This window comes from Oncorhynchus kisutch, linkage group LG18 (assembly GCF_002021735.2).
Source record: "Oncorhynchus kisutch isolate 150728-3 linkage group LG18, Okis_V2, whole genome shotgun sequence".
Taxonomy (NCBI): Eukaryota; Metazoa; Chordata; class Actinopteri; order Salmoniformes; family Salmonidae; genus Oncorhynchus; species Oncorhynchus kisutch.
Genome location: NC_034191.2, coordinates 72966951 through 72987892, shown reverse-complemented (window position 1 = coordinate 72987892; position 20942 = coordinate 72966951). Strand labels below are relative to the sequence as shown.

The following is a 20942-nucleotide window of genomic DNA, read 5'->3' as shown; positions in this document are numbered from 1 at the left end:
AGCACACAGAGACACAGATAGGCCAGAGGGGTGACATTGTAAAATGGTTAAATACCAGTCTGAAGGACCGGAGAACGGACAGTCCTTCCACGTCGGACAGGCCCAGCTCCATGAGGCTGAGGCACACGATGATGCTGTCAAAGATGTTCCAACCTTGTTGGAAATAGTAGTATGGATCCAGAGCGATGATCTTTAAAAGCATCTCAGCGGTGAAGATCCCGGAGAATACCTAGGAAACACAGACACACACAGACACAAACAGAGAGGGAGAGCTTAGCCTGGGGGTAGGAAACTTCAGAGCAGGTTAGAGTCAGAATCAGGCCTCCCTTGAACATGAAGCACTGTAGTAGAACACTGGTGGCTGTCGCTTTGCCTGATTGTCTCCCAATCTACTGATCTTATCCATCTGGAACCATCTGGAACCATCTGGAAGTCAGGGCTGTACTTGGAGGACTAATGGGAGCTGATGAGAAATGTTTTTAAATAAGATCTAAAGTATTTCCCAAAGCAATCCTCCTAGATTTGTTTTGCCAATGCCTACCCATACAAGCACAGCAGCTCTACCTGCATCGTTGACAAGTGCACTGCACTCCACAAAAGGTCATTTACGCTTGATCCGACATCCGCAGCGTTTAGTGTGAATGTGATCTCAGCGAACGTCAGGGAAATTACCAGTACAATGCACCTTTGATTAAATCCCTGTCTTGCTGTTTTCTTCATTGGAGCGTCTGGAACTGCGACATCAAACTGCACAGTTAATGCAACGTCAATAATAAAACTGAGACCACAGACTGGGAGCTTTCCTGTATATTGAATTAAGACTCACAGCCTTTACTGCACACAGTGAGCTGGCTCCTGTGTCCACCTAATCTCCTTAAGGGGAAATCTGCTTATGATATCAGTTTTCAGATGCTGTTTTAGGAGCATCCTCATCTCTTTCATGTTAGCCACCATCGTTGTTTTTTCTTCCTTTGGCTGGACCGCTATGGAGATAGGTATTGCCTCTTACTCTGTGTTTGTGTTGTAAAAGCTAACGCAGCTGACAGGTCTGCAGTATAGGTGTGTGTGTGTGTACGTGTATTTGTGCTTTGCTTCTGTGATCTCTGTGTGTTTTCGTCTTGCGGCTCTCTGCTAGTTGTTCCTTGCAGACATGCTCCTCGATGTGACACTGAGTACGTGACACACGGGCGGAAGGCGAGGGTGGAGGGGGTAGCGGGTGGACAAGGTGAAATCGTCATAGGGCACGTCTGGGTAGCCTTGAAAGGATCTGATCTGGAGTCTGTTTAGACTAGCTGGTTATGTCCACACACAAACACAAACTCACACACACACAGTGAGTGGCTTAGTGAGCAGTTTGGTGTGATTACAGCTGGGATATTGACTGTGCCTGAAGTCCCCACTTTCAGTCGCCTGGAGGGGCCCAATGTCTCTGTGTGTGTGTGTGTGTGTGTGTGTGTGTGTGTGTGTGTGTGTGTGTGTGTGTGTGTGTGTGTGTGTGTGTGTGTGTGTGTGTGTGTGTGTGTGTGTGTGTGTGTGCACGCGCCTGCCTACCTGCTTTGGTGTGTGTGTGTGTGTGTGTGTGTATCCATTCTCATTTACATGGGGCTCATTAAGCTCGGTACACAGCTCGTTATCAATGACAAGGTACTTCACAATCATACTGTTATTACGCTGTCAGGACCCGAGGATGAGACAGGGCGTTTATTATGATTGGGCGGAGGAGTATCCTGCGAGCGATGATGTTGCCGCTGCATCTCACAGAGATCAGCGCCAACATGAAGCCAGGAAGACGTCCAACACGACATGGCATCGCCCCAGAAAAGGACAACACATGGACATGTAGCCTACTATATGAATTGATTGAGTTTGTGGCTCACACTTTATTCTGATAGTCCCATATAGATGATCTACAGATGGCCATATAATCAACAAATGACTGAATATGTTGATAAACAACTGCTTGCTAAGGTTACGGTTAGGATTAGGGTTAGAATAAATGTTAGGTTTGGATTATGGTTAGGGTAAGGGTTAGGGTTAAGTTTAGTTGATAGTTCATTGAAATTTTGTTGACACTTATTGAACTACTACTGAACATGTACAAACCATGTACTTGGGACTATCCATATAAAGTGTTATCAGTTTGTGTGCTGTACTGTATTGGTTTGGGGCAGATATGGTGCAGGAGACAATAACTTAATGTCTTTAGGATGAAGTTGATGTCGCCTAGTGTGATGCTCAAATTACTGTGAGTTAATAATAACGGTTTGCTTGGGTGAATGACTTTCCACTACTGGAAATGCGCACACCAGAAATGTGTTGAAAAATTAATTTACTTTGTTGCAATGTTATTAAAACGCATTTTCATCAAGTCTGTACTTCAAATTAGCATCTCTGTAATTCGAAAACATATAATGAGTATTTACATTTTTTTAATTGAACCTTTATTTAACTAGGCAAGTGAGTTAACTTATTTGCAATAACAGTCTACCAAAAGGCAAAAGGCCTCCTGCGGGAACAGGGGCTGGGATTTAAAATACAAATCCATTACATAAAGATATAGGACAAAACACACATTATGACAGGAGAGACAACAAAACACACATTATGACAGGAGAGACAACACAACACTATATACAGAGACATCACAACACTGCATAAAGACAGACCTAAGACAACAACATAGCATGGCAGCAACACATAACAACACAGCATGGTAGCAACACAACATGACAACAACATGGTAGCAACACGATATGGCAGCAGCACAGCATGGTGGCAGCACAAAACATGGTACAAACATTATTGGGCACAGACCACAGCACAAAGGGCAAGAAGGTAGAGACAACAATACATCACGCAAAGCAGCCACAACTGTCAGTAAGAGTGTCCATGATTGAGTCTTTGAATTAAGAGATTGAGATAAAACTGTCCAGTTTGAGTGTTTGTTGCAGCTCGTTCCAGTTGCAAGCTGCAGTGAACTGAAAAGACGAGCGACCCAGGGATGTGTGTGCTTTGGGGACGTTTAACAGAATGTGACTGGCAGAACGGGTGTTGTACGTGGAGGATGAGGGCTGCAGTAGATATCTCAGATAGGGGGGAGTGAGGCCTAAGAGGGTTTTATAAATAAGCATCAACCAGTGGGTCTTGCGACGGGTAAACAGAGTAGGCCACGGCACTAACACTGTTTGTTCAACTAATCTCATATGTTAATTCAAATATTATTTGGGCATATTAACAAAAATAGTCTGCACAACAATGTTTTCAACTCAGGTGTTTAATATATATGACTACATTATACATATTAATTTATACAGTAATTATTATTCAACATGTCCTCATCTGGGATTTGAACTCACAACCTTTTGGTTGATGGCATTCTGATCTTCCTGCTACTGTATGCCACCATGTCTGTGGCAATTATCAGTTCCTCTCACTATTCTCTCATTATTAATTTCATTTATTTATTTCAGAAATGTTAGGGTTTTCTGTATAGTTGTCTAATGTTGGTGGGGCATATTAACCTGTTTAACCTGTTTAAATGTTAACCTGTTTAAATTACTCCTTAATTACAATAATTGCAACTATTGCATGTCACTAGTTCCACAGCCTTATTTAGTGAAAATGCCCAAATAATAATTTATAGTTGAATGAACATATGAGACAAGTGGAACAAAAACATAATTTTAAGTTGACTGAATTTTGCAAGTTTGGGAAAAGCTTTAATTGAAAAGTAAACATTTTTTTAAAAGCAGTGGAACCAGTTACTTAATAATAATTAGTTTAAACAACTACAATGTTTTTATAGTGAATGTTGTGTTACAAATGGTACTCTATTCCCTACATAGTGCACTACTTTTGCCCAGGGACAATAGGACTCTGGTCTAAAGTAGTGCACTATATTGGGAGTAGAGTGTCATTTGGGACACAACCCAAAGGCATGAAGGTTAATTATTTCTGTCAGGCCAAAGGAGCAGTAATGAGTAAGTGTTTAGGATGCCCAGGCAGACATGGTAATTGAATAATACTGACGTGTTGGTCTGAGCATGTCACGGCATCGTGACCACACAATTCATATCTCCTGTGATAAGAGTACAGCTGGAATCGTTAATTGGTGGAACTGCCACGTCCGTTTGGGACATTACAAAAACAAAGAAATTACTGCAAATAAACGAACACAGTTTTTTTTGGACATCATTGCCAGTGGTGATCCGTCATTCAGGGCAGAGGGGTTGGTAATGTTCTCTAGTTGCGGCGTGATTGGCTCAGTGTTTTGTCACTCTAGGGGACACTACATCACTGCCAAATCTAAGGGTAGAGCTAAAAAAATTTAAGCCCATTAGGTGCTGCCATAGAGTTACATTAGAAGTGCCCATCCAAGAAGGCTCAAGGTCATTGGCCACAAATAAAATGATGTCAAATGATGTTATATCTACAGTAGCTTTGATTGGACTGATACTGTCAAAATCTTAGCTAGCAAGCTAGCAGTCATCATCATGACCCATGTCGACAATCAACTGGCAAATCCTTTTTAATCCTTGTCATATGAATAGAAATAATGAATAGAAATTATAGACAAAACGTATCGGTGCTCATCGGCCATTGGACATAAACATTACACAACAAGTTGGAAATTGCAAATTCAACAATCAGTGGTTTTGAAGGAATCAGTGGCTAACAGCAAGCATCGCAAAGCAATCACTAGCTTGCTATTCAGTGGAGTGGCTGTGTGGTCCCAAGTCTGGATTTGAGGGTCTCTTTTCCAAGCTTAAAAAGATAAACAATCAACATTGGCCCTGCTGTCATTCTAGTATGACTTCTGCCATGCTCAAAACAACTGGAAACTCAGGACTGGGAAATCCGACTTCAGTGAGTTTAAGACAACTGGGAACTCAGAAAAAAATAACTCTGACTGGGAAAATACATTTTGATTGGTCATCCAACTCAGAATTGCAAGTCTGGAACTCGGGCCCCAGTTGCCTTGAAAGCACCATAAATCCAGATAATGCCAGACTTTGATGACAGAGTTTAATGACACAATTTGCCCACGAAGGACTGTCACACCACCTTCCTGTTCAAGTGAGCACAACAAGGTGAGTCCAAAAATGTATTGTAGGCTGCTGCATAAATGAGATAGTATTAGTCTTAGCTACGGTATAAATATTAAGTGTATGTTGTGTAGTAAGCTGTTAGTAGCCCATATGCCTCACCCTAATAATTTGGTCCCCTCACCTACTGTTCTGACTTGGTGGTGCACATGTAGCCTATGGCCTGTTTTAGAGAAATGTCATCATCAAATACAGTAAGAGCATTCATTGTCTGCTTATATGCCCCTTTATTTATCCTACGGTTCTGAATTGGTGTACAGGGAGAATACTGTAAGAACGGCCCATGTTCTGAATTCTGTCGCTGTGCATTTCAAATGTGCTGAACAAATAGTTATATTGACTACGCACGTCCTAGCTCGCTCATTAATGTCTTCATCGAAATTACGGATTGCCTCTTATCCGCTCGTCGTCCCCTTATGCCATAGTTTGTACTTCTCAATTGTCAGTAGAAACCACATTTGTTTAAGCAAGTCAGACATATCAGCTATGTTTTTATCAAAGGCAGAAAATAAAGCTAAATCAACTGTTTCGCTGCAAGACAAGGCTCCGCTGATAGCACAGGTGTAGCAGTGGTAAGGTGTTGGGACTGCTGTTTGTGGGCACCGTTAAAGTGCAATTAATGTATTGTTTAGTGTTTTGTTGTGTTGTGTAGTGGCTTTGCTGGCATGCATCTAAAAAAAATATTGCAGTACCTTGATGTACATTTACTGTACTTTGTTAGGCACGCATTACTGTCCTCTGTTTCTACCTCCATGACATCAATAAAACAATAACAAAAACAGCAAGGCACTGTTTTCTCCAATGTGGATTGGATCTTTAGGAAAGTGTGCAGGTTGTGTGTGAAGTCTACCCTCTTAAGGACACTGAGACAAGCAACGTTATACTGAATAGGTCAAGTGAAGCACTGAAATGGCACCCTATTCCCTAGAGTAGAAGTGCTCTACTGTAGACCAACTCTGGCAAAAAAAACATACACTATATAGGGAATAGGGTGCTTTGAGGCGGCAGGTAGCTTAGTGGCTAAGAGTTGGGCCAGTAACCAAAAGGTTGCTGGTTCAAATCCCCAAGCTGACGAGGTGAAAATCTGTTGATTGGCCCTTGAGCAAGGCACTTAATCCCAAATGCACCTGCAAGTCACTCTGGATATGAGCTGAAAGAATAGAATGCCATTTCAGATGCAACCATTCTATTTTGTGCGGAAAACCTAATACAAAAATATGTTTAGTGTTTTTGTGTTGTGCGTGTGGGCGTGTTGAATATCCCACAACGTTGAACCAAATTAGCTTGGTTTCCAGGCTAAATGGGAATATTAAAATGATATATTCAATCAGATGAACCTACTAAAAGACTGAAAGGACACACCTGTGTGTTGCCTATCTGAAAACGCCTATCTCCTGAATCCTTACTGAAAAAAACCACATGATCACATGTGAAGTTTTCCAAAAACATGTTTTTAATCATGTGATTTTCCACGTGAAATGATGTGTTTTATCTGCAAGAGATTACTCATCTAACCGCTGCCTCAGACAACCTGTCTGTCACTCTCCCACCCCAAACAACTCACTGTCCTCTCACAGAGATACAGATGTACGGTTCTGAAAAGAACATCATGCCAGCGACCAACACACTCATGTGTCTATCTAACAGCCCGGAGGTGTTGTCCATACGTCTGTCCAGCTGTGTCTGTGTGACTGAGGGGTAGCTGAAGGGTACAGGAGGACAGCTGGATGGGTATTGCTGTGTAAACTAGGGCCTGTGCTGTGCTGGCTGTGGCTGTGGTAGTAACAGCAAAGAGTCCTGGCTCAGCATATATGAAGATATACACGCATGCATACATAAACACACACACCTGTATACACACACACACACACACGTGTGTGTATACAGAGACACACACACACGTGTATACACACTCGTATACACACACACACACACACACGTGTATACAGACACTCACACACACACACACACACACACGTGTGTATACAGAGACACACACACACACACACACGTGTATACACACTCGTATATACACACACACACACACACACACACACACACGTGTATACAGAGACACACACACACACGTGTATACACACTCGTATACACACACACACCCACACACAGCCGAGTGAGGCTCATGCGAGCGGAAGGGCGGTGGGCGTGGGCTCAACGGGGAAGGGGGCAGAGAGGAGATGTCATGTGACAAGCACTCTCTGTGAAGCACGTCAACAAGGTTTCGCTCCCACGGTCAACACAATCAATGTGACTACGCACGCCCAACTGGCCTCGGGTGAACAGTCCACACATAACGTATACAAACACACACACATACGTGTGCAGATGGAAACATTTCCATGTGCACATTCACACGCATTCACAACCATGCACGAACACACACACACACGTATGCACACACAAACACACACACATACACATTTGGGTTTGGCAGAATTACCGCCATAACGGTAACATCAAAAGGTTAAATAATGAAACAATATTTCTGTAGTCCAAGTGGTTGGAGTGGTCCTTGGGCACTTATAGAACAATTATGTCAGATCAGTTGTGTTTTGTGATCCCATGAAGGACAGTATAATAACATAACTGTATATCTGAATGTGTATTTTTCCCAGTGATCATATTCACATCCAAATGTTGGTGAACTGACATGATTAAATATGAAACTATTTGTGAGAAGATATAAAGTGATGTTAGCCTTCTAAATGAGAGAATTGTTTTTCATGTGAAGTCTTAACCAAGTCAGTGGCCACATCCACGTGAGTACAGACATTATGTTGGCGTCATGGAACATCACTTTTCCCAGAGTGCATAAAACTCACTTCTGACAAAAATGTACATTAGACCAAGCAGGCGGACGGTGTTGAACCATACCTCACGAATGGTTTGTATAGTTATCAGCTGTATGTACGATAGTGGAGTCCTTTGTCTTTTCTCCCGCTCTTTCTTACATGCACCTCCCTTTTCATTTGGTGTAACAAGTCGTCATATCGGGTTTAGTACACGTTTAATTTCATTATGTAGTACTCAATGTGTAAGCTATTCTGTTTGTGTGTTTCTGTCATTCTGTGTGATTATTTAGTTAGTAAATAAATAATTAGGCCAATTTGTGTATTGCATATTCATCATTTATGCTAGAGTTCGTGCAGATATCCAAGGATATTGCGACATTCAGAATGAGACTGATAGAAGATAAAATGAATGAATGACTGATTGATGACTGAAATGAATGAATGACTGATTGATGACTGAAATGAATGAATGACTGATTGATGACTGAAATGAATGAATGACTGATTGATGACTGAAATGAATGAATGACTGATTGATGACTGAAATGAATGAATGACTGATTGATGACTGAAATGAATGAATGACTGATTGATGACTGAAATGAATGAATGACTGATTGATGACTGAAATGAATGAATGACTGATTGATGACTGAAATGAATGAATGACTGATTGATGACTGAAATGAATGAATGACTGATTGATGACTGAAATGAATGAATGACTGATTGATGACTGAAATGAATGAATGACTGATTGATGACTGAAATGAATGAATGACTGATTGATGACTGAAATGAATGAATGACTGATTGATGACTGAAATGAATGAATGACTGATTGATGACTGAAATGTCAGAGATATTTATATCTTTAGAGTTCATTCGGAAACTCATTAAACAAACTTTTTCCATGGTGCCCCAAGATTGCTGATGAGTTCATTGTTACATGAGTAATTTAATCCTCGTAATAATTAAACATACTATAGTTAATCGATTTGATAAAGCAATTGTCATCACATTAATGATAGCCAAAAACACGACACAAGCATGCACATAACACTTAGAGAGAGAGCCAATATCTCTCCACTATAATAGGGATGAGAGAAATTCCTCCTCAAACAAATCTCCACGTACAGAGACGTTTTTAATGTGTGATGCTGCATCTAGCAAACTGGCAGTTATCCAATACAGTCACCACCCCACGACAGTTCAGACTCTCTATGTATCCAATACAGTCACCACCCCATGACAGTTCAGACTCTCTATGTATCCAACACAGTCACCACCCCACGACAGTTCAGACTCTCTATGTAGCCAACACAGTCACCACCCCACCACAGTTCAGACTCTCTATGTATCCAATACAGTCACCACCCCACGACAGTTCAGACTCTCTATGTATCCAACACAGTCACCACCCCACGACAGTTCAGACTCTCTATGTATCCAACACAGTCACCACCCCACAACAGTTCAGACTCTCTATGTATCCAATACAGTCACCACCCCACAACAGTTCAGACTCTCTATGTATCCAATACAGTCACCACCCCACAACAGTTCAGACTCTCTATGTATCCAACACAGTCACCACCCCACAACAGTTCAGACTCTCTATGTATCCAACACAGTCACCACCCCACCACAGTTCAGACTCTCTATGTATACAATACAGTCACCACCCCACGACAGTTCAGACTCTCTATGTATCCAATACAGTCACCACCCCACGACAGTTCAGACTCTCTATGTATCCAACACAGTCACCACCCCACCACAGTTCAGACTCTCTATGTATCCAACACAGTCACCACCCCACAACAGTTCAGACTCTCTATGTATCCAACACAGTCACCACCCCACAACAGTTCAGACTCTATGTATCCAACACAGTCACCACCCCACAACAGTTCAGACTCTCTATGTATCCAACACAGTCACCACCCCACAACAGTTCAGACTCTCTATGTATCCAACACAGTCACCACCCCATGACAGTTCAGACGTTTGTCACCAAGGCGATAATGACTTGCTGAAAGATGGGAAAGACCAGAGAGGGATGTCATAACAAATATAGTTGAAGTCGGAATTTTACATACACTTTGGTTGGAGTCATTAAAACTTGTTAAACCACTCCACAAATTTCTTGTTAACAAACTATAGTTTTGGCAAGTCGGTTAGGACATCTACTTTGTGCATGACACAAGTACATTTTCCAACAGTTGTTTACAGACAAATTATTTCACTTATTTCCACTGTATCACAAACCCAGTGGGTCAGAAGTTTACATACACTAAGTTGACTGTGCCTTTTAACAGCTTGGAAAATTCCAGAAAATGATGTCATGGCTTTAGAAGCTTCTGGCTAATTGACATCATTTGAGTCAATTCAAGGTGTACTTGTGGATGTATTTCAAGGCCTACCTTCAAACTCAGTGCCTCTTTGCTTGACATCATGGGAAAATCAAAAGAAATCAGCCAAGACTGATTTGTAGACCTCCAAAATTGTAGACGTCCACAAGTCTGGTTCATCCTTGGGAGCAATTTCCAAACACCTGAAGGTACCATGTTTATCTATACAAACAATAGTACGCAAGTATAAACCCCATGGGATCACGCAGCCATGATGCCGCTCAGGAAGGAGACACGTTCCGTTTCCTAGAGATGAACGTACTTTGGTGTGAAAAGTGGAAATCAATCCCAGAACAACAGCAAAGGACCTTGTGAAGATGCTGGAGGAAACAGGTACAAAAGTATCTATATTCACAGTAAAACGAGTCCTATATCGACATAACCTGAAAGGCCGCTCAGCAAGGAAGAAGCCACTGCTCCAAAACCTCCATAAAAAGACAGACTACGGTTTGCAACTGCACATGGGGACAAAGATCGTACTTTTTGGAGAAATGGTCTGATGAAACAAAAATATAACTGTTTGGCCATAATGACCATCGTTATGTTTGGAGGAAAAATGGGGAGGCTTGCAAGCCGAAGAACACCATCCTAACTGTGAAGCACGGGGGTGGCAGCATCATGTTGTATGGGTGCTTTGCTGCAGGAGGGACTGGTGCACTTCACAAAATAGAGGGCTTCATGCGGAGGGAAAATTACGTGGATATGTTGAAGCAACATCTCAAGACATCAGTACGGAAGTTAAAGCTCCGTACTGGAGGGTCTTCCAAATGGACAATGACCCCAAGCAGACTTCCAAAGTTGTGGCAAAATGGCTTAAGGACAACAAAGTCAAGGTATTGGAGTGGCCATCACAAAGCCCTGACCTCAATCCCATATTAAATTTGTGGCAGAACAAGAGCAAGGAGGCCAAAGAGGCCTACAAACCTGACTCAGTTACACCAGCTGTATAAGGAGGAATGGGTCAAAATTCAGCAAACTTATTGTAGGAGGCTACCCGAAACGTTTGACACAAGTTAAACAATTTAAGGCAATGCTACCAAATACTAATTGAGTGTATGTAAACTTCTGACTCACTGGAAATGTGATGAAAGAAATAAAAGCTGAAATAAATAATTATTTATACTATTTTTCTGACATTTCTCATTCTTAAAATAAAGTGGTGATCCTAACTGACCTAAAACAGGGAATTTTTACTAGGATTAAATGTCAGGAATTGTGAAAACTGAGTTGAAATGTATTTGGCCAAGGTATATGTAAACTTCCCACTTCAACTGTATCTGCTGTGGACACACATGCACATACATACAAACACACACACACACACCAGCCAGATTGTCCACTGTAGCACACAGTGGCCAGCCAAGTGGAAGAAAACTCTATTGATTTTGACACCGTTGGCCTGAAATGACTTCCTTGTTGGACTACTCCTGGTACCACACAACCAATTACATAACACCAACAATACCATTGGCTGTGTCCCAAAAGGCACCCTATTCCCTATATAGTGCTGGACTTCAGACCAGGGCCCATACCCAGCACTATAGAGAATCAGCATATATCATACAAACACACATAACTGGTTCCAGTGAATTGTAATGAATCGAAACACCATATTGACTTCATAATGTGATTGTAAACTCATTGTTGTGAATGATGTCTGTTGATGTGTGATTAACAGGTCATTTCACGGTTATTATCCCCTACGCCCTATGGAGGTTTGATACTGTGAAAATTCAGTGAGCCAATCAGTCAGCCAATCAGATGCTGCTAACATACTACTTGTACCTAACTATTCCTCTCAGGTCTCCACAAATGCATAAGGGGTAGAGGCATTTAGGTTTGGGTGTGAATCTCAGTGACAATATCAAATCAAGTCAAATTTTATTTGTCACATGCGCTGAAGATGTAGACCTTACCGTGAAATGCTTACTTCCAAGCCCTTAACCAACAATGCAGTATAAGAAATAGAGTTAAGAAAATATTTCCAAAATATATATATTCTTTTTAATCTAAAAATAACACAAGAAAATTACATAACAATAACGAGGCTATGTACAGGGGGTACCGGTACTGAGTCAGTGTGCGGGGGTACAGGTTAGTCGAGGTAATTTTTGTAAAGTGACTATGCATAGATAATAAACAGCGAGTAGCAGCAATGCAAATAGTCCGGACGGCCATTTGATAAATTGTTCAGTAGTCTCTGTTAAGGAGCCTTTTGGTTCTAGACTTGGCGCTCCACTACCACTTGCCGTGCGGAAGAACAGAGAGAACAGTCTATGACTTGGGTGACTGGAGTCTTTGGGCCTTCCTCTGACACCGACTAATATAGGTCCTGGATGTCAGGAAGCTCGGCCCCAGTGATATACTGGGCCGTACACACTACCCTCTGAAGCGCCTTACAGTCAGATGCCGAGCAGTTGCCATACCAGGTGGTGATGCAACCGGTCAGCATGCTCTCGATGGTGCAGCTGTAGAACTTTTTGAGGATCTGGGGACCCATGCCAAATCTTTTCAGTCTCTTGAGGGGGAAAAAGTGTTGTGGTACTCTCTTCAAAGCTATCTTGGTGTGTTTGGACCATGATAGTTCTGACCTCCTCCCTATAGGCGGTCTCATCGTTGTCAGTGTTCAGGCCTAACACTCGTCAGCAAACTTAACAATGGTGTTGGAGTTGTGCTTGGCCCGCAGTTGTGGGTGAATAGGGAGTACTGGAGGGGAATAAGCACTTATCCCAGATGTGTTGTTGACAGATGTGTTGTTGCCTACCCTTACCACCTGGGGGCGGTCCGTCAGGAAATCCAGGATCCAGTTGCAGAGGGAGTGTTTAGTCCCAGGGTCCTTATCTTTGTGATGAGCTTTGTGGGTACTATGGTGTTGAATGCTGAGCTGTCATCAATGAACAGCATTCTCTCATAGGTGTTCCTTTTGTCCAGGTGGGGAAGGGCAGCGTGGAGTGAGATTGCGTCATCTGTGGATCTGTTGGGGGCGGTATGCGAATTATAGTGGGTCTAGTGTTTCCGGCATGATGGTGTTGATGTGAGTCATGACCAGCCTTTCAAAGCACTTCATGGCTACAGATGTGAGTGCTACAGGTGGTAGTCATTTAGGCAGGTTACCAAGGCATTCTTGGGAACTATGGTGGTCTGCTTGAAACATGTAGGTATTACAGACTCGGTCAGAGAGAGGTTGAAAATGTCACTGAAGACACTTGTCAGTTGATCAGCGCATGCTTTGAGTGCACGTCCTGGTAATCTGTCTGACCCCACGGCTTTGTGAATGTTGACCTGTTTAAAGGTCTTGCACACATCAGCTATGGAGAGCGTGATCACACAGTTGTCCTGAACAGCTTGTGCTCTCATGCATGCTTCAGTGTTGCTTGCCTCGAAGCAAGCATAAAAGGCATTTTGTTTGTCTGGTAGGCTCGTGTCACTGGGCAGCTCGTGGCTGGGTCTCTGTTTGTAGTTCTTAATAGTTTCAAGCCCTGCCCACATGTGACGAGCATCAGAGCCGATGTAGTAGGATTCAATCTTAGTTCTGTATTGACGCTTTGCCTGTTTGATGGTTCGTCTGAGGGAATAGAGGGATTTCTTATAAGCGTAGGGATTAGAGTCCTGCTCCTTGAAAGCTGCAGCTTTGGGCTTTCTCTCAGTGCGGATGTTGTCTGTAATCCATGGTTTCTGGTTGGGATATGTACGTATGGTCACTGTGGGGACGACGTTGTCGAATCACTTATTGATGAAGCCAGTCACTGAGGTGGTTAACTCCTCAATGGCATTGGATGAATCCCAGAACATATTCCATTCTGTGCTAGCATCCGCGTCATCAGACCACTTCCGGGGCGGCAGGGTAGCCTAGTGGTTAGAGTGTTGGACTAGTAACCGAAAGGTTGCAAGTTCAAATCCCCGAGCTGACAAGGTACAAATCTGTTGTTCTGCCCCTGAACAGGCAGTTAACCCACTGTTCCTAGGCTGTCATTGAAAATAAGAATTTGTTCTTAACTAACTTGCCTAGTAAAATAAAAATTGGACCACTTCTGTATTAAGTGTTAGTCACTGGTACTTCCTGCTTTAGTTTTTGCCTGTAAGCAGGAATCAGGAGGATATAATTATGGACAGATTTGCCAATTGGAGGATGAGGGAGAGCCTTGTATGCATCTCTGTGTGTGGAGTAAAGGTGGTCTAGAGTTTTCTTCCTCTGGTTGCATGCTGGTAGAAATTAGGTCAAATTTAAGTTTGCCTGCATTAAAGTCCCCGGCCACTAGGAGCGTTGATTTTGATTGAGCATTTTCTTGGTTGCTTATGGCATTACACAGCTGGTTGAGTGCGATCTTGGTGCCAGTATCTGTTTGTCGTGGTAAAGAGACGGCTACAAATAATAAAGATAAGAACTCTATTGGTATATAATGTGGTCTACAGCTTATCATGAGGTATTCTACATCAGGCGAGGAATACCTCAAGACTTCTTTAATATTAGACATCGCGCACCAGCAGTTCTTGACAATAGACAGACACCCCCGCCCTTGTCTTACCAGACGTAGCTGCTCTGTCCTGCCGATGCACGGAGAAGCCAGCCAGCTCTATATTATCAGTGTTGTCGTTTAGCCACGTCTAGGTGAAACATATGATATTACAGTTTTTAATGTCCTGTTGGTAGGATAGTCTTAATCATAGATCGTCCAGTTTGTTCCCCAATGATTGCACGTTGGCCAGTAATATAGAGGGTAGTGGTGGTTTACCTACTCATCGGCAAATTCTTACAAGGCACGGTGCCCTCCTTCCCCTTTTTCTCCATCTTATCTTCATGTGGATGACGGGGATTTGGGCCTTGTCTTGACAAAGCAGCATATCCATTGCGTCGGGCTCATTAAAGAAAAAAATCTTTGTCCAGTTCGAGGTGAGCAATCGCTGTTCTAATGTCCAGAAGCTCTTTTTGGTCATAAGAGACGGTAGCAACAACATTATGTACAAAATGAGTTTCAAATAATGAGAAAGAAATAACAAAATAGCACAGTTAGTTAGGACAATAGTGGAGCCAAGAGTTTTTTTTTCTCTGAGTAACTGACCTGACTAGGGTAAACCTCTAGGCCCTAAACTTCCGTGGTCCTCTAACAAAAATGGTGGGTAAAAATGTACACAAAAATGTTTCTCCAAGAGTTTCCTTTGTGCCCTCTCCTCTCCACTTACCAGGTTGCCTATGGACAGCATGCCGTTGAATTCGTCAGTCATGGGGTAGTGCTCCATGGCCATGAACAGGGTGTTGAGCACGATGCAGATGGTAATGGCTAGGTCCAGGAAGGGATCCATCACCATCACCTTGACCAGCGCCTTCAACCGAAGCCAACGTGGACTGCTTTCCCAGATCAGGTACTTGTGGGCAAACTCATACCAGCAGGGGTGGCACTTCTGATGCGACTCCTCCAGTTCTAGGAAGGGGGGAGGGGGTAAAGGAGTACATTTTCTTCAGGGAGGTTATCACAGTATGCCTTTGCCAGATGTGGGTGGGGCCTAGCTTGGGTGTATGCATGTGTAATGGGGGAGTTTGATGAAGATTGATAGCAAGTCACTGAGGATGAGGTGGTAGGGCCTAATGTGTGATCATGACTCTGCTAATGTTTTTATCTGTCGGTGTAACTTTGCACTGTGGCTTCTGCCGCACAGTCACCCTCTATCTAGTCCATAGGCACGGCCCTTGCACATTTGATGACACCGTCAGCCTCAATCCTCATAGAGGGGTAAACAGCAGATAAGAGGAGCTCCTGGGCTCACACAATTTGCCCCTCAATGAGGCAGTGGGGCGAACAGCAGAGGACAGAGGACCTTACCCTCCAAGGCGTCGGTGAGGTAGCTGGCGGCGCTCAGAGCTCGGTCCCTGCGTGCGTGCTCTTGTCTGGATACCTGGCGAGGGAGCAGCATGTTGCTCAGCTCTGTGCTGGAGTTAGGCCTCTGGAGGAGAAAGAACAGTTGATATATATATATTGGTGAGGAGAGGTGGCCATATTGGTGAGGAGAGACAGCCATATTGGTGAGGTGAGGAATCCATATTGGACAATATAAGCAGCCATATTGGTCAGGAAAGTTGGCCATTTTGGTGAGGAGAGGCATATTTGGATTATTCAATGCAGTCAAATTTAATTTAATTATCTGCTAGTGATTAGGAAATGACTAGGCCATAAGTCAGGGTTACAGCTTCAATATGTACTTTATCTCACATTGATTCCACAGACAGGTCTTTCAATTTATGTCGGGTCAATGGCAGAGGCATGATTCAGGACAGAGGCAGGCTGGTGACATTTATCTAAGACACACACACACACACACACACATAGAGGAACATACATACACATTGTCGTGGCAATTTCCTGTATTACCAAATGAGAAGAGTTACAAACCACACACCAGTCAGAGTTATACTTAAACTTCATCTTTAATAATATGAGCTTTACCATAGCCCTGTAACTTTCAACAATTCACTATCTATAATGAATTTTTGAGAGTCCCAACATAATGGCAACTGAGATCTTTTATAGCAAATATACACCCCTCTCAACTTACATGACGAACCACAGATCTTAGGAACTCTTCACAAAGGGCCTTTTTCTTGAGAAAGGAGTATCCCTTAGCCAAATTGCATTCGCTATAAATTATTGCTCAGTTTGGTCTCTAAAACGAGGTTCTAATCTCGTTCCTGGTACTTCATAGTACCAAAAACATTACCTCATCCAAGGTATAACTCAATTGTCAACTATATCTACTCCCATCTCAAGTAAAACCCCTCTTCTCCCTACTCCTGGGCAAGCTCACTGAGGGGAGTGACTTGCGCACAGACATTGTGGAGTCAATTAATTGGTTCCCCCTTAATCACGGCATCCCTTCACATGGTTTAACAGATACATTCACATATGAAGACAATGTTCCATCCTGTCCTCTTCCCTTTCTGATATTCTGCATAGCACCAGAGACATGTAAAAGACAAGTCTGACCTCTCCTCACTCTGGGCCCCAAATGACTGAGCCCTAGCTGAGAAGGGAAAAGTGGAACTGCCAACATTATAGTCCAAAGGGATACATTCTAATGACAAGTATCTCACATAAGCATATTATGTAAATAAAACATCTTATTTATCTATGTTGCCAAACAAATTCAGATTCATCCGCCACAACATACAAACACACAACACACACATATCATCCCTAGTGCCATGTGATATCCCTATACCTAGTATTAGTAGTCTACACTTCAGATTGATACATTATTACACCGGGATTTCAAATATGAATGTCAAACATTGTAAATGAGATTCAAATGTAGTTATTTATTTTGCTGAGGGAGGATTAAGGGAGGATCTATTGTCATTTTCCTCCAAACATCCTACATCTTTCTTATTCTGCAGAATAACAGCAGTCCACCTCTTACCGCAAATATAACACGATACACATTTCCTTCCAGCTGAATGTGTGAATGACAGGGGTTATATTGAGTCCAATCAAAGCCTTCCCGACACAAATCAGACTCCGTCTATGATTACATAGCATCTCATTGCTGTCCCAGGTAGTCAGGCTGGCAGGCATGTGTGACGCACATCCCCAGTCTCAGGGCTCACATAAAACCACCCACTCACTGTTTGGCAAGTAGGGAATCCACCACTGGACCATTCACCATCTCTCCCTGGTGAAAGGAGAGCAGCAGGCCCCTCCACCAAAACTGCCACAAATGTTCGTTTAGCATTTGTCTCTACTGTGGGTTGCCATGGTTGCATTTTCAAGACTACTGGGCGTCTGTGCAGCACACAAGCACGCACAATACAGTATATCATATGTATATACTGTATTCTATTCAAGGCTCGTGCTATATAACTACTGCCGTACACATTCTTCTATTCATATGCTGTTCATAATGTCTATACACACCATTATATACAGTATATTTATATTCAGGACTCTGACATTCCTCGTGCTGATATTTCTTCATTTCTTTATTTGTATTTTTGGGGATTTGTGTGTATTGTTTTTTATTGTCAGGTATTACTGCACTGCTTGAGCTAGAAACATAAGCATTTCACTTCACCTGCGATAACATTCTTTAAAATATATGTGTACGCAATCAATACAATTTTACTTTATTTGACACACACACACACACACACACACACACACACACACACACACACACACACACACACACACACACACACACACACACACACACACACACACACACACAGATCTGTATTAGCAGACTTAAGAGCATCCTGGTGTAAAAGCAACACAGAGGTTTATTATTACTGTATTGTCTTCCAGAGGACAATATCTCTGGTTATTAGTTCCTCCAGGATTTTGGTATGATTTTTTGTGGTATTTGCATTTTTTTTAATGGTTTTGCTGTGGTAAATCTGACATTTTGCATGGCAATATGCAATGATCTTGTCCAATTTATCAACAAAAATTGCTGACGAGGGAATGAGTTTGTTAACATGTGGCTTGATTAAACTCTATTATGTGGTAAAGGTGCTGTGATTGGTTGAAATTGCAAGCCCTCTTTTCTAGTGCGGTGATCGGTCAGTTTTATGAGATAATATTGTGATGATTTGACTGTTTTATGTGGTAATAGTGAGTTGATTGGTTAAGTTTGCAAACATGATATGCGGGAAATGTTGATTAAAAAACCACCCTTGACCACCCTTTTTTGCAAAAAAAAAAGGGTGGTCAATCTCAAAATGATCAATGAACTGTGCTTGTTTTGTTTGGGGTAAATATAAATTATTGGTAGTCCTTTGAAATAGAATCTTTTGATTTGCTTTGTATCTTTCTTTTCATCATTTGTTTATAGTGCATTTGGAAAGTATTCAGACCCCTTGACATTTTCCACATTTTGTTACGTTTTTAAATGTCCTCAGCAATCTACATACAATACCCCATCATGAGGTTTTTAGACATTTTTGCAGATTTATTACAAATAGAAAACATCCTTATGTACACAAGTATACACAACTTCCGGCGCCGACAGAGATGGCCGCCTCGCTTCGCGTTCCTAGGAAACTATGTAGTTTTTTGTTTTTTTACGTGTTATTTCTTACTTTGGTACCCCAGGTCATCTTAGGTTTCATTTCATACAGTCGGGAGGAACTACTGAATATAAGAGCAGCGTCAACTCACCATCAGTATGACCAGGAATATGACTTTCGTGAAGCGGATCCTGTGTTCTGCCTTTCACCCAGGACAACGGAATGGATCCCAGCCGGCGACCCCAAAAAACAACTTCGTAAAAGGGGGAAACGAAGCGGTCTTCTGGTCAGACTCCGGAGACGGGCACATCGTGCACCACTCCCTAGCATTCTTCTCGCCAATGTCCAGTCTCTTGACAACAAGGTTGATGAAATCCGAGCAAGGGTAGCATTCCAGAGGGACATCAGAGACTGTAACGTTCTTTGCTTCACAGAAACATGGCTCACTGGAGAGACGCTATCGGAGTCGGTGCAGCCAGCTGGTTTCTCCATGCATCGCGCCGACAGAAACAAACATCTTTCTGGTAAGAAGAGGGGCAGGGGCGTATGCTTCATGGTTAACGAGACGTGGTGTGGCCACAACAACATACAGGAACTCAAGTCCTTCTGTTCACCTGATTTAGAATTCCTCACAATCAAATGTCGACCACATTATCTACCAAGGGAATTCTCTTCGATTATAATCACAGCCGTATATATTCCCCCCCAAGCAGACACATCGATGGCTCTGAACGAACTTTATTTGACTCTTTGCAAACTGGAATCCATATATCCTGATGCTGCATTCATTGTAGCTGGGGATTTTAACAAGGCTAATCTGAAAACAAGACTCCCTAAATTGTATCAGCATATCGATTGCGCAACCAGGGCTGGAAAAACCTTGGATCATTGCTATTCTAACTTTCCGCGACGCATATAAGGCCCTGCCCCGCTCTCCTTTCGGAAAAGCTGACCACGACTCCATTTAGTTGATCCCTGCCTACAGACAGAAACTAAAACAAGAAGCTCCCGCGCTGAGGTCTGTTCAACGCTGGTCCGACCAATCTGATTCCACACTCCAAGACTGCTTCCATCACGTGGACTGGGAAATGTTTCGTATTGCATCAAACAACAACATTGACGAATACACTGATTCGGTGAGCGAGTTCATTAGAACATGCGTTGAAGATGTCGTTCCCATAGCAACGACTAAAACATTCCCAAACCAGAAACCGTGGATTGATGGCAGCATTCGCGTGAAACTGAAAGCGCGAACCACTGCTTTTAATCAGGGCAAGGTGACCGGAAACATGACCGAATACAAACAGTGTAGCTATTCCCTCCGCAAGGCAATCAAACAAGCTAAGCGTCAGTATAGAGACAAAGTAGAATCTCAATTCAACGGCTCAGACACAAGAGGTATGTGGCAGGGTCTACAGTCAATCACAGATTACAAAAAGAAAACCAGCCCCGTCACAGACCAGCATGTCTTGCTCCCAGGCAGACTAAATAACTTTTTTGCCCGCTTTGAGGACAATACAGTGCCACTGACACGGCCCACAACCAAAACATGCGGACTCTCCTTCACTGCAGCCGACGTGAGGAAAACATTTAAACGTGTCAACCCTTGCAAGGC

The 20942-nt window shown here is 42.7% G+C and overlaps 1 protein-coding gene across 2 annotated transcripts in view; it reads right to left on the bottom strand.

Annotated features, from left to right (window-relative positions):
* Positions 1-20942, bottom strand: part of LOC109909635 (sodium channel protein type 4 subunit alpha) — a 207742-nt gene that overhangs the window by 90655 nt on the left and 96145 nt on the right. For both annotated transcript variants that reach the window (XM_031796748.1, XM_031796749.1), the window contains exons 13-15: positions 16149-16269; positions 15511-15749; positions 56-229 (exon numbers count right to left, since the gene is read on the bottom strand). In XM_031796748.1, the coding sequence (XP_031652608.1) occupies positions 56-229; positions 15511-15749; positions 16149-16269 (534 nt within the window). The remainder of the gene's footprint in view (positions 1-55; positions 230-15510; positions 15750-16148; positions 16270-20942) is intronic.